Source organism: Callorhinchus milii, unplaced genomic scaffold (genome assembly GCF_018977255.1).
Source record: "Callorhinchus milii isolate IMCB2004 unplaced genomic scaffold, IMCB_Cmil_1.0 Scaffold14, whole genome shotgun sequence".
Lineage (NCBI taxonomy): Eukaryota > Metazoa > Chordata > Chondrichthyes > Chimaeriformes > Callorhinchidae > Callorhinchus > Callorhinchus milii.
Window position 1 is genome coordinate 5,984,908 of NW_024704755.1, and position 14,355 is coordinate 5,999,262.

At 40.1% G+C, this 14,355-nt stretch overlaps 1 protein-coding gene across 1 annotated transcript in view; it reads left to right on the forward strand.

Annotated features, from left to right (window-relative positions):
* Window positions 1-14,355, forward strand: part of spire2 (spire-type actin nucleation factor 2) — a 36,816-nt gene that overhangs the window by 16,566 nt on the left and 5,895 nt on the right. The window contains exons 4-10 of the mRNA XM_007889348.2: window positions 4,828-4,911; window positions 5,240-5,404; window positions 7,419-7,505; window positions 10,114-10,240; window positions 10,935-11,110; window positions 12,474-12,690; window positions 13,998-14,137. Coding sequence (XP_007887539.1) covers window positions 4,828-4,911; window positions 5,240-5,404; window positions 7,419-7,505; window positions 10,114-10,240; window positions 10,935-11,110; window positions 12,474-12,690; window positions 13,998-14,137 — 996 coding nt within the window. The remainder of the gene's footprint in view (window positions 1-4,827; window positions 4,912-5,239; window positions 5,405-7,418; window positions 7,506-10,113; window positions 10,241-10,934; window positions 11,111-12,473; window positions 12,691-13,997; window positions 14,138-14,355) is intronic.

Here is a 14,355-nt window from a genome sequence, read left to right on the forward strand (position 1 = left end):
CTGGTGTTATTAATTACCTCCCACCGTTCAACAACAACAAGAAATTACATTTGTATAGTCTCTTTCGTGTCGGGAGGACATCCCAAGGCGCTGAAACCTTTTCCTGCTCTGTTTGTGACATCTTCTCCCCCGCCCCCACCTCCCCCTTCCCTGTCCCAAAGTGCATAACAGAATATATTATAAAGTGGAGATGCTGTGTATTTTGTGGGCGAAACATGGTCTATTGTTGTGGTAGAAGTGTTGTGGTAACACAATGGATCCATCCTGTACAGACAGCCTGCAGTGAGGATGTGATGCTGTCTGAACTATTTGAGGCAAGGCAGGATACAGTAAAGAACAGAATGTGACATTGCGTTGCTCCTAATCAAAACTAAAGAATTGCCTCTCTTTTCTCCCATTGCCCATTGTAAGAGCAGCATTAATGTTGACAAAGATCTTCTCACTGTTTCACTATGAGAAGCCACTGGAATGATTTGTACTATACTGTACTCCCAGGCCCACTATAAATTGGTGGAGATTCACTGAATAAATGTGCTTTCAGGGTGAACGCAAACAGACTGTGATTTCACTTTCCAAGAAACTGGAAGTGGTCAAGGATCCGGTGCTTAGGAGTTCCACTCGCTTTCTTTAAATATTGTTTGGTTAGTAAGTGTAGGGTAACTTATTGCAGGGCTCTTCTGGGGATTGTCAGTGTAACTAAAAGCAAACAGAATGTTGTTTTCGCATGGCTCCTTAGTTTTATTGCTATTTGAACCTGCGGAGGATATAAGACTTTGACTCTACATCTGCAGTGTTAGTTGCACAAGGTTTAGTCAGTGAAATCTTTAAGTGTTTGCGCAAGTAATACGTTTTGAAGAATATTGTATTACAAATTTCTAGTTCTGTATTGATTGGTTGATTGATTGATTGATTGATTGAGATCTATGCAATGTCCCACTCTGTTCTTTACTATATCCTGCCTTGCTGTTTGTTCGGGGTGTTGGACCCTTTAAAGAGACCACTGTCAGAATCCCACCTCAGATGATCAAGCCAAAGAAGAGCTCAAATAACCAAGGAAATGGTTGTTTTGTCTGCCACTTACTGCTAAATTTTTAATTTGTTTTTATATAAGTCAGGATAAGGAAAACTCTCATTTTTTTGCTGCCTGAATTGATCAGGTGTTTTGGCGAGACCTTACCCTTTACTTGGCTCTTTTTTTTGAAAGGTTCTAAAGAGGAGCAAGGAAAAAAAGTGTAAAAAAAACATTTTTGAAAAGCAAAACTGCACGTGGATGTTGGCAAACGTGCGGTCTTTCTGTTTTTGTCATTTTTACACTTTTCTTTCTCTCTGCTCCCGTTTAGACCCACAGCGAGAGAAGCCAAGTATTGAGTGTGTCCCACACTCGGACTCCTCCTTCTAGCTGTCTCTGACTCAACTGTTGGGCTGCAGTTTCGTAGCGACGAAGGTGAGAGGCTAGGAGAGGAGGAGAGAGATTAGATTCTATTCTGTTCGTTACTTCTAGTTTTGCAAATTTGAGACCTGCCCGTCAGATTCTTCCTTGGTGCCCATAGGCCATTTTGCTATGATACTGCAACAAACCCCCACCAGCCTCATAGAATCAGAAAAATTTACAGCGCAGAAGGAAGCCATTCGGCCCATCGAGACTGCAACTGCATCAGTTCTCAGAGCCTATGTGAGAAAGAGAGAGCAAGAGAGAGAGTCTTGCTTTATTCAGGATTTTCTTCTTTGTATCTTGACTTGTGGACGTACATAAGCTTGTGTCACATGGCCTCAACCAAAACATTGAGAGCCTAAGAATGGCTAGATCAAAAAAGACCAAGGCCTATCCAGTTCGTCTTTTACCATCCTGGCAGTCGCTACCTCATGTCATGTCCTAAACTACATAAGAACATGATGTGAACTATATTGAAATCTACAGCTTTGGCCATTGTGCTGAATGTTTGCCTGCGGAAGATTGTGTGTGCACAGTTCGTAGCCGGAGGAGCCCAGGTTGTTTGGCTGTCCAAGACATTTTGTAGATTTAGTTGACGGTGAAACATGGAAGCATTTAATTACAATGGTCAGGACAGCTGAGTCTGGATGTTACCGAGGAACGTGGAAGATCATTCCAAATAATCTTACTGACAATTATGGAAGTTGTAATGCCAACTGATCCAAAGAGAGTTTTGTGGGTGATTTTGTTCTGTGCTTCCAAAACAATCAAATCCATCTCCTGAATCACTGGCATCATGAGCACAGCTTTTCAAGAGAGCTTGTGTCCAGATGGAGAGTGGTTTTAAGGAAAAGTTTCAGAGTAAGAACGTATGACAGCGCAGATAGCAGCTGAGGCCGAATGAAGAAATATCGTTGTTTCAGCCCCGGCTTTGGAAATCCATGAATTAACAGCCCAGAAGAGGAGGCAAGCAGTAAAGGGGCAAATTTGTTTTTGTTTTTAAAAATTGTGTTCCAACTCATGTCCCTGGATACAGCCGGCACGGGATTGGAGAAAAGATCTTTAGTGCAGTGTTTTTGTTTTTGTCCATAAGATTTCTTGGTAAAATTCTCCATTCAGGCACTTAGCAGCACAAGTTACTGACATTTTTCCAAACATTTGCTAACTTGTATTACAGTATTTTCCCTCTGGCCACACCAAGCCTTGACTAACAGAACCAGATCAAAAAATACCAAAGTGTAATGTTTACTGGATGGTGATTCTGTGGATTGCAGTGCAATGTGTTTTATTCCTCTATAATATAAAGGTTACAGTGCAGGTAATATAATGTACACCTGGATTTAAGTGTCGTGGTTAGGAACAATAGATTGCTTATCAATAAACCTAGTGATAGGATAATTGCCCTCAGTAAACAACAGCTTGGATCATTTGCACATTGAGTTTCCAGCTCTTCCCACAATATAAACAGAGGAAAGCAGATGAATAATAGCAAGGAATATTTCATAGGCTGTGATCTTGTCATATCTGACCTGGAGTGCTGGATGTTTTACAGTACTGAAAACTCAAAATAAGGAAGTGTTCTATTGGCTAATGCTACCTCTTATGTCTGAGCACATAAATGTAAACCTCAAAAGGTGACCTGTGGCGGGATTTAATTTGGGAAGTAAGAGAACAAAGCAGAAAAATTGATGAACAGGAGGAGCCCATTTCTTTATAAAAGATTTTGATTTCCCTCTTTCTCCATGCTTTTACCTCCCAGAGTAAATAAATCAAGTGCAGACTCAATAGGATTTTACAGTAAAGTGTAGTGAGTGTATTCTGTAGAAGAACATTTGTAAGGCTCCAAGCTGAATGTTGCAGGGACATTTAAATCACTTGTAACTTGAACCTGCTGGTGGGAACTGCAGGCATTAAACCAGCAATTGGAATATCTTCACCCATTGTTACTGTACTGAATAACATTATTGAGGAAGGTACACCATGTTAACTTGGGGTCCTGCCAATGTCATTCCTGCTGGCCAGGAATTATCCACCTTGTTCTATGAGAGATCAACCTCTTGATTTCAAGAGCTACATTCTGTATGTTTTGGCAGCAGCTGTTGGAATATTATAATACACATCCATCTCAGATCAGATCATGTTAGTTAATGGCATTAGTATTAGTAGCATTTTTATTAATGTCTCATTTTGTTTCCCTCCTTCAGTATTTGGTGCAGTAATCCAATGGAGTCCTTAAAATAACTCATTTTTTTCTTCTCTTTGTCCAAGACGCTATCCTACCAGCTTATCACTACATTGGAGCATGTACAATCCTTAGATATTGTACCTTTCTTGCCATTAAGTACAAAGTTTGATTAAAACTGTAAAGAGGCTTTTTTTATTTATGAATTAATATTAATTCTGTGTGAAATCCCAAGAATTGTTTTGATTTATTCATGATATACTCCAAATCCACTCCAAATGTCCTGCAGTGATTTGTTCCAAATCACATCAGTATAATAAGAACCTGAAGCCCTTAAAGCTTGATTGTTATCAAGCTAAAATTCTTATCAGCATCTTTTAATAAAATGATAATCAAATCTGGATTATAAATTAGACAATTTAAAATCTATTCCCCTGGTAGGTAGAGCAAATTATATGGGAGTCTTCCAGCTTTTATTTGGAATGAGTTCATGAAGTTAAATTCGTGTTTTTCAATTAGCTCCTCCACTCTAGTAAATCAGTCAGGTGTCAGAATTCAGAAATAATGCAAAAGTTCAACATTGGCTAACTGTCTGCACTAAAAATAAAAGCTGGGTTTGTTACAAAGGAGATTGATATCACTCGAGTTGAAGTTGGGGCCTAGATCTGGGAGTAGAGGGAAATTGTTGCTGTTGGGAATCCACAATCTGAGATGTTTTGAAATCCGCCAGTTTTTTNAATATAATAATAATAATAATCCTTGCATTTGGTATAGCGCTTTTCACATCGGGAGGACGTCCCAAAGCGCTTCACAGAACACACTGTAAAATGAATTGACTGTATATTTGTGGGCGAACGCGGCAGCCAATTGCGCACAGCAATGTCCCACAAACAGTCGTAGATTGAAAATGACCAATTTTTATTATAGTTTTGGTTTTTGGAGGGATTATTATTAGGCGTGTGGAGTAAGGAAACTTGCCCAAGGTTTCGCCCTGCCTGGAATTGAGCTCAGGTCTCTCGCTTGCAAAGTGAGTGCTCTAACCACTGAGCTACAGGACTCCACCTGATTTATAATTTATTAGCGATTTATTAGCGATTTCTGCATGTACTTTTTTTTTCAACGCTAGTTTGTTGTGTCTACTAACAGTATAGAAGCTGTGATGATGGTCACTCTGATATTCATATACTTTGTGTTCATATACTTTGTGTTCCAGATGCTGAAGAAGATGCAGGCTGGAGAGCCCCAGTCAGAACACACAGCAACGGTGGAGCTCAATAACCTGAACCATACTGATTGGGTGGGTGAAGCTCTTCAAAAGGTTGTTTGAGAGCTGTTTCCTCTGCACTTCCCTTATCCTTGCCCATTGTCGGTCGGGCATTCAGCAACTCTGCCCCGACACGCTGGAACTCTATCCCGCAATCCCTCCGCCTCACCCCCTCTCTTGCCTCCTTCAAGTCCCGTCTAAAGACCTTCCCCTTCGCCCCTGCCTTCGGCCACCCCCACCTGCCCTCCATCCCTCCTGACCCCAACTCTCAGCTTGGGTCCAAAAATCCCTGATTGCCCTGGGAGGTCTTTCCGACATGAAGGGTTCTGTACAAGTGTAATTTGTTGTTGTTGCCCTGCAGGCCCGGCTCTGGGTGCAGTTGATGAGGGAACTGCGTTACGGTGTCAAACTAAAAAACGTTCAGGAAAAACAATACAACCCTCTGCCAACCGAATTCCAACTGACGCCGTTTGAGATGCTGATGCAGGACATTCGAACTCGCAAATATAAACTCCGCAAGGTGATGGTAAGAGCAACCAGTCCATCTTTGTTTCTTTTGTTTTAAACCTTTTCCAGCAGAAAGTTGACGCACTCGCTTATAAAATATAGTCACAACACTTTACTGCAACTATTTTACCCACACACAGTCAATCCATTTTACAGTATATCCTATGAAGCGCCTTGAGATGTCTTGAGGTGATAACGTGCTATATCATACATAAGGATTATTATTATTATTGTAAATCTTGTGGAGTGCTTTGTGACGACCTCCCAACAAAATGCTGACTTGTGGGGCATCAGGTCACCCGTCAACATCACTTCCCTCCCCTCAGTCATGTTGCTGTATACGAGCCTCGCTGCAGTGGCTGTTCTTTATGTATGAGCCAAGATAATGAATACATGTCAGTGGTCTAGTCAAGCATTGCAGCCACCCTGATTCTTACAATTTCAAACCAAGGTAACTGGGTAGTGAACAAGAACAGGAACCCTGATGGATTTTGATTTCCCCTCTAACTACGGACACAAGAATGCCTCTGAGTCACCCTCACAAAATTTATCTAACTCCGCACAGATCATATTGAAACCGATCTTTACGGCTCAGTTTTATACTTTATGGCTTTACCAACTGTGTCATTCATTGATGAAGCTTTTATTTATAGTTTTGATATTCCATGTATGTTTCAAATTTTACTAATAATCTGCTTGCAGAAGTCCTACTAAATGTAATATGTGTTGGATATTTTTGTGAGGTTCCTTAATCTGTCCTTTGATTTTTGTCACATGACAATGCTATTTTACATTTAATAATAATAATCCTTGCATTTAATATAGCTCCTTATCCTGTCATTGAGACATTTCAAAGCTCTTCACGGGATAAACTGTAAAGTGGAGTGACTGTATTTCTTCTGGGTGAAATTGTAGAGAGCCTTTCACATCGAGAGGATGTCTCAAAGTGTTTCTCACAGTTGACTGTGAAAGGAGCTGAATAGTGTTTTGCCTCCGTTTCCTGAGCAAGTGACCCAGGATAATCCAAGTTGTCTTTCAAGCAGTCAGCGTCTATACCTGCGGGGGTTTAAGAACAATTGAACATTGAAGATCAGCTAATTTGGGTTGGCATTATTTGTTGAGGCCCGTGTACTCTCTGCAATGGCATCGTGGAGAGGGTACAGATTCTGACAGCTACTAATCCGCTTTTATCAATATTTTATTTGGGGAAGATTATTCTGATTCTGTACTCAGTGGTGAAGTGCAGCTCAATGGGATCAGCTCCTGACTTGTCATTCTACTCTGGTCATGGAATATAAATATAGAATGTTTCACTCAGCCCTGGATTGATTTCTTCTTTTCTGCTGAGTATAATAATAATAATAATCCTTGCATTTGATATAGTGCTTTTCACGTCTTCTAGACGTCTCAAAGCGCTTCACAGAATAGACTGTAAAGTGAATTGACCGTATATTTGTGGACGAAACGCGGCAGCCAATTGCTCGCAGCAGCGTCCCACAAACAGTCGTGGATTGAAAATGACCAATTTATTATTGTTTTGGAGGGATTATTATTAGGCGTGTGGAGGAAGGAAACTTGCTTATTACATAGACATTATTACATAGACAAGTAAACGTTTTCACAATACCAGGTCTTGTGCATTTAATGTGTTCTTGGACAGTGTTTATATTCAGTTCCCAAATCAATTTTGCTTTTTAAAAAAATAGTTAATAAGCAAAACCTGGTTATTTTCTTTTTATTTGATGTGAACCCAGAAAGGACTTTTTTTTAATGATTGATGGTGAAAAAAAAATACTTTCTCTTCTCTACCTTCTGCTTCTGAAGGTCATGACTGACGATAAGGTATGGTTTTTATTGTCAGTATGGTTCTGAACAGAATGAATACTTTTTATTAAGCTAAGTGGAGACACTGTGGGATTGCTGAAAAGCAGCCAATGTTATTGACTTGGTTCGCTTCAGTAGTTTTATTTGTGCCTCATTGCTAACTCTCTTGCTCTGATGACACAAGCTGAAATTGTATTTCTATTTTGCAGGTAAATGGGGACCTCCCACCTCGCGTCAAGAAAGATGCTCATGAACTCATTCTTGATTTTATAAGATCACGGCCTCCTTTAAAACCGGTAAACGTTAACCTGATACAAACTTTTCTACTTCAAACAGATGTTTTAACTTAATTCTCTCTCTCTCTCTCTTCCTCCCTTCCTCCCACACATTGTTCTTTTCCTAGTTCCCTTTCTGTTCTTATTCTCCCTGTTGTTCTTTTGGAAAGGGCTCGTGTCTCCCCTAAATTTCTTTCAGTTTTCCACCTGCTCTCCACCTCTGTTTTTCTCTGCTTCCTGTGTTATTACCAGCTACTTGGCTAGGATTTCTAATGACAACATGGGTTTGGTAAGAGCTACTTTTTAATGATTGGGTAATTCATCCCAGGCTGAACCTTAACTAAATATTAGCCTTATTCTTTCCAGAATCTAATCTGAACTAATGCAATAACTTCCATGTACTTTCCCTGTTTGCTGCGTTGCTGTGTTTGTAAAAATTACGCCTACAATATCTGACCTACATGGAGGAAATGTATCGGATTATTAGACTGCACCCTTATCAAGCATGTACTTAGAATTTGATTCTCTGTGTCTGGATATCTGGAAACCAATGTAAAGGATTGAGAAGCATTAGATTATGTTTTTTAGAAAGAACATCACCAGATGCACACACAGAATACACGCGCATGTAAATAAATTGACAACACTCTCAGCGGAGGGTCGCATTAAGCGTTGGCACGGACTATGGACTAACATGCCAAGAAAGGAAAATGTTTACAGTAGTTAAACCCACTTCCCCCCACCTCCCACCCCAAAATGTGCTGACTGTTAACAATTAAATCCTGGTCTGTAATTCAGTAATTTGACAAGAGAGCCAATCTGAATGTGTAACCACTTGAATTAATTATTTGTTTGAAGAAACTATGTGTATTTGACACTTAGGTTTGGGGTGTTAACAGTCAGGTTCATTGAGGATCCTTCGATCTAGCTATTGGACAGCGAAAACTCATCAGCTATTTATTTGACAATAATGTATTCACGCACACGCACTATATGGAGGCACCTCCTCACTTTGTCCAACATTCAGTGACCCTGCTCACCATGCATGTGATGCCACTTATTTTTCAGACTTGTTTTAAAGACAATTACTTTGCAGAAGCTTTTTGTAAGATTGTTTTTGTGTTTCTCAATTGCCCTCATCTCTCCTCTGGCCTTTGTTGGGTCTTAACAGGTTCGAATTTCCATTGGATGATTGATGTCCATGGAAATCAGAGATGTCCAGTTAGACAGCTGGACACTTATAGTCATATAAATATTTTGCAGATCAATCCGTATCAATTATCAATAACATAAATAAAAATAGTTTGGTGCAATATTGATCTTTAACTGGCAAGTACTGTACAATATTTAAATAAGACATGCTAAAGATAATTGGGGGCAAAATATAGTGCTTCATCACCCTTTTCTATCACACTTTATTCAATTTGTTATTAGGTTCATCAGCATTTAAAGAATTAAATCCTAGGCCTGCAATGTGATGTGTGGCTGGTTTTCTGAAGATATACTTTATGTTGTTGACGTATTCTTAGTCCAGTTTGAAAGGAACCTCTGGAGTGGGATATTGCTTGCAATTATCAGTTCAAATAGTGTGGGCATCTTGTCAGAAGTGTCTTCTGTTGTCAAGTGCAGTTGGCCACTGAATTTAATCCTATTACCTCAGCAGAAAGATTCCCTTCCAAGCAGCCTTTAATAATGGAAAAGCATGCTCTGTGTGTGCGTTTGTGTGTGTATTGGGGGTGGTGAAGAGAGAGAGAGAGAATATTATTTATTCAACCATACTGAAGTTGATTGACCACAGAGTAGCAATGATAGTTGTAATGTGTATATTATAATAATATAGTGCTAAATTTACATTTCTTTCAAGCATGTTTGGCAAAGGAATTATAAAATAGAGCAACTGAAAGATTCAGTGCTGAAGGCATACTGTACTCTCTTTACTACACTGTAATGGCTAGAGCCATTCACAGCATTCTCATTCAGCCAATAGCTAGTCATGCGTGTGCATCCTACACCTTGTGCTAGTACAGGAACTACTTGCTCCAGAAATCAGAGTACCACTGTATACGTGCAGGAAAGTGCCACAACACCCCTTGACATATCCACGTGACATTGTAATGTGTGCCTGGAGCACCACTGCATGGGAGTGCAGCACATGTCAATTAATGTAATGCAAAACACCAACCAGGAAAGTTGAGCAGGGATGGCAAAGAAATTTAATGACATTAATTAAGGAATTACTCGCTCTTGGATGGCTTCTTGACTGGATTCTCCACATGCAAGCAAACCAATGATTATTTTAATCCACTGTGTGGGAAAAGTAGTTGTAAATTTGAAAACTAATTGCACTTAATCAAAGGACGGTTTTGATAATATAAATATAAGATTTCAAGAGAGATGTTTTAGGAAAATTCCTAGAAAGGAAAGGCAATTTGGGTTATTGGATGAGGGGATGGAAGGAATCATTTGGAATTTTGGGTGGGGAGGCTGAATGGACCAGTAGGCAACTCCTGGTTGAAACTGTTAACCTGTTACTGTTTGATATTATAGCACTATCATTAGAAGTATTATAAATTCCTTTTAATCAGTGCTCCCCACAGGCTAAATAAAGGGTTTGATTCATTCCTCTCAGGTCTCGGAAAGAAATCTACGCCCCAAACCTCAGAAACCTCCCTGTTTGCATGAGAGGATTCTGGAAGAGATCAAATCTGAGAGAAAACTTCGGCCAGTGGCGAAATTGGGCAGAAACAAGTTGCAAGGTGAGGTGCCCTGTGTGAGCCCAGAGCACAACCCAACACAGCCCCCGCAGAACAGAGGAGGGAGGTTAATCAGTAAACTGTCCAATAATGTATAATGGAAACACGACAAAAGCTAAGAACAACACTAGGAAAGTGTATACTTAGATCGTGAATCACAAAATACTCCACGTACAGCCCCTTCAAGAAAAATATTACACTGTATTTACAAGTTTCTGATGTAACTGTAATTCTCACACTCTGAGGTTCTTTTCAATATGCAGATTTGAAATTATTTTATCCTAAACATAAGCAACTTTTATCAAACATTGGGCTTTATACAGTAGAGCCCTGTCACCAGCCAGTAGTTGGGGGTCTGTAAAATTCCAACCTTACCCTGCCACAGAGCGTGGCCCAGAGTGGCTGCTGGTCACCGCACTGTCAGCACACAGAAAGCTGTCCAGCTTCTGGGTCATTGGGTCACCACTGACGTTGACGTCAACCAGGGTTTAGGGTGGAAAGCCGACTGGATATGTGCACCTGCCTTATAAGCGAACCAGCTTTATATGAGACCTCTTATAGTGGGACTCCACTGTGTGTGACTTCTCTAATATTCACTCCTCCAGAGTGCACAGAGTCAGTGTACTTTGCCTCTTCTGCTAACTTGATCTGGCTAACCTTTGATTACCTTCATGTTACCAATTCATTGTCTTTTCAGAGGTAACATTTGGATCATTGCCATGCCTTGTGCATGCCTGCACTGATCAACTAAAGTCCACTTCGTGCATAGACCTCTCAACTCCTGAGCCCACGGGAAGCTCACTGCGTCCTCGACCCAGAGTATTACTGAAAGCTCCAACCCTGGCTGAGATGGAAGAAATGAGCATTTCTGAGGTAGGAGTCAAACCAACTTTCTCTGTGTGTGCTTCAGGACTGTTTAAAATGAATATGAAGAGTGATGGACTCTTGGAGCAAGCTGAAGTCTATAATTTACTTATAAGACTGCAGGATATGTTGCAGGAAAGCGAAGGTATTGACAAACGTACTTTGCTAAAAATGTGCGGACACTGCTACGATGTAATGACTGTTTCCACCTGCATTTGCAGAAATACACACTCGCAGACTGCAATCTTAATAAGAGTCAGGTTAACGTTGAGATCTGTGGAGTATAGTTCTACTGGCATCCGGATTTCCTTTATTAATTAGTGTGTGGAGTTTGATAAATGGTTGAATTTAGTATTAGCTTTGAAGCCCACTTTCTGTGGTTCTTAAAAGAAAACCGACTTCAAAATGAAATACTGATCAGATGGCATGATGGGGTTGCGTGTCTATTGAAGGTAGGGATGTAAGGCTTATAATAGCCTATGGCATATTGTAATAATAATAATAATCCTTGCATTTGATATAGCGCTTTTCACGTCAGAAGGACGTCCCAAAGCGCTTCACAGAATATACTGTAAAGTGAATTGACTGTATTTGTGGGCGAACGCGGCAGCCAATTGCGCACCGCAATGTCCCACAAACAGTCGTAGATTGAAAATGACTAATTTATTATTGTTTTGGTTTTGGAGGGATTATTATTAGGCTCTGTGTGGAGTAAGGAAACTTGCCCAAGGTTTCGCCCTCTGCCTGGAATTGAACTCAGGTCTCTCACTTGCAAAGCGAGTGCTCTAACCACTGAGCTACAGGACTCCACTCCTTATTAATATAGTAATAATTGGTATGTTTGCTTTCTTCTTTGTCCAGAGATTAAGATTATGATTGTTTTTTTCTTAAAGGGATTAAGATTATTAAGATGTGGAGCTTTCATTAGAATGAAAGAAATCATTTAATGATTCCTCAGAATCATTATTATTTCTTTAACCAGTCAAGTTTGGCCTGACACAGTTAAGTTGCACAAAACTAGTCAATTAACCTAGAATCAAAGAGATGCCTTATCAGTAAATAATATTTCAATGGCAATTTCACCCTAACTCTTAAGTAAATTTAAAGAGTCACATGAGGTACAATTTTGATGCATTAATGTGAAGAGAAGAATTGATCATGATCCTTGAATGACGATGTTTACCTGCTTCCAGGAGCTCAGTTGAGGAAATTCTACTGTAATCTACAAGGCCAGAAAGTGTACATGTTGCTTTTTTTGTCAGAAGGAAGGTAACGTGAATGGGTTTTAATGCACTACTCCACTCCTGCACGGACTGGAGGAGGGGCTAGAAATTCAACAGGTTTAGTACTGTGGACTTGTTTCTTTAAATAGGAGGAAGAGTCACCCAATGGCGAGATCAGAAGGGTAACAAGCTCTCCGATACCACTCAAGCGCGATCGTTCCTTCTCAGAACATGATCTGACCCAGTTACAGAGCGAGTTAGCCCTATCGCAGTCGGAATCCGCTTATCTATCAACAAAGGGCTCTGACTTGAGACTCTGTTCAGGAAGTACAGTCACTCTCGCTGAAGCTGCCTCTTCAAACAAAGGTGAGTGTTCTCTCCTTTTCCCCCTTCTCATCTCAAAAGATGCTTCTCAATAATCTCTCAAATGCCATCAGAACAGATGTAATAACATCCAGGGTGCACAGCAACAAATTACATTTGCATAGCGTCTTTCATGGCGGAAGGACATCTCAAGGCGCTAGACAGTCAAGGATTTGCACCCGATAACACTCCTAGAATATGATAACATTATATTATTATATAATATGGTAACACTCCTATGAATGCTGCTTTATGGCTGGCTTGCTCCACTGGGGTTCTTCCCCCTCCTTCATATACTTTTCAGTTTATAAATGAAGATATTAAACCAAGGCAGATGGCACTTTGGATCTCAAATTCATGACTTTTCTGGTTGATTGCTAAACGTTCAAATGGATGAGCTACTGGACATTTGGTGGAATAATTTTTAACATCTTGTGAATTATTTCCAAAAGAAAAGCACTGGGGTCTCACTGGGATGTCTAAAAAAAAACGAAAATTGGACACTAACTGGGTGGAAGTTGAATATTGTTAAAGCTTTTATATTTCTGTATTTTCTATGTGTAATGGTGATTATTCAAGGCCCAGGTCACTAACTCAAGTGCTGCTGCTAATGATGATGATAAAATAACAATAATATAATAATAAGCCTTGTATTTGGTATTATTAAGTGATGGAAACACTGGGCTTCTGATTAAAGGTCCCAAAAGTATGGAACATCTCTTCAATTTTAACATTCCAGTAATTAATTAAGAAATCCTACTGAGTGTGTTGGAAATAAACCTCTTTGTGAGATAGTATTACATGTAGAAGGTTATTTGGGTGATCCTTTCTGAATAGGGTCATTCTCTTCAAACGTGCCTTTAATTGGTTAGTTTATGGTCAGAGTTCAGATTGCTGAATCGTAACATTAATCTGGTTTAAAACAATGATTCTGAGAAATTATTGGGCTTCCCACCCTATCCCTGTTTGCCTACAAATACATAGTCACTACACTTGGCATATATCACGTGAAGCGCTTTGAGACGTCCTCCTGACATGAAAGGCACTATATGAAATGCAAGAATTATTACTATTATTATTATTAATTTCCTCATCTGAGTATTCACTACTGGGTCCTGCTGCCACACTTACCTGCTCCAAGGAATGATGTGAGTTAATCCAAGTTCACAAAAGTAATCCCATGGCTTTTGTTTGGGTTGTAAATATCTTCACGCAGCAATACATGACGAGCTCCCAGCTGTAATGTTTTGGAAAACTTCTCTCATCTCCTACACAAAGTTGTACACACAGTAACTAATGGTTAATTTCAGTAGGACCGAGTAAGGAGGCAGTACCAGCTGGCTCTCGTGCATGGAGAAGCACTCACTTGACTTCTTTACAAAGAGACCAACGTCATTCTACCCAGGATGTTCCAGGCAACGAGTCCACCTGTTCCAGGCGCCAGTGGATGGTGAGTAACCTCTTCTACTTCTGGCCAAGCATCGTGTGGACTAGATTTTGACTTTCCAATGGTAGAACACACTGCTCTCCCCTCCCGTGGACCTCTGTGGTACCTTCACCGATGCTGCTCCTGTTAGAACAGCTCGTGAGGGTAAGGTGGCAGGACCTGACACAGTATTTGTACTGCTTGGTTGTTTGGTTAGTTAGTTAGGTAATTAATGGTGGTTA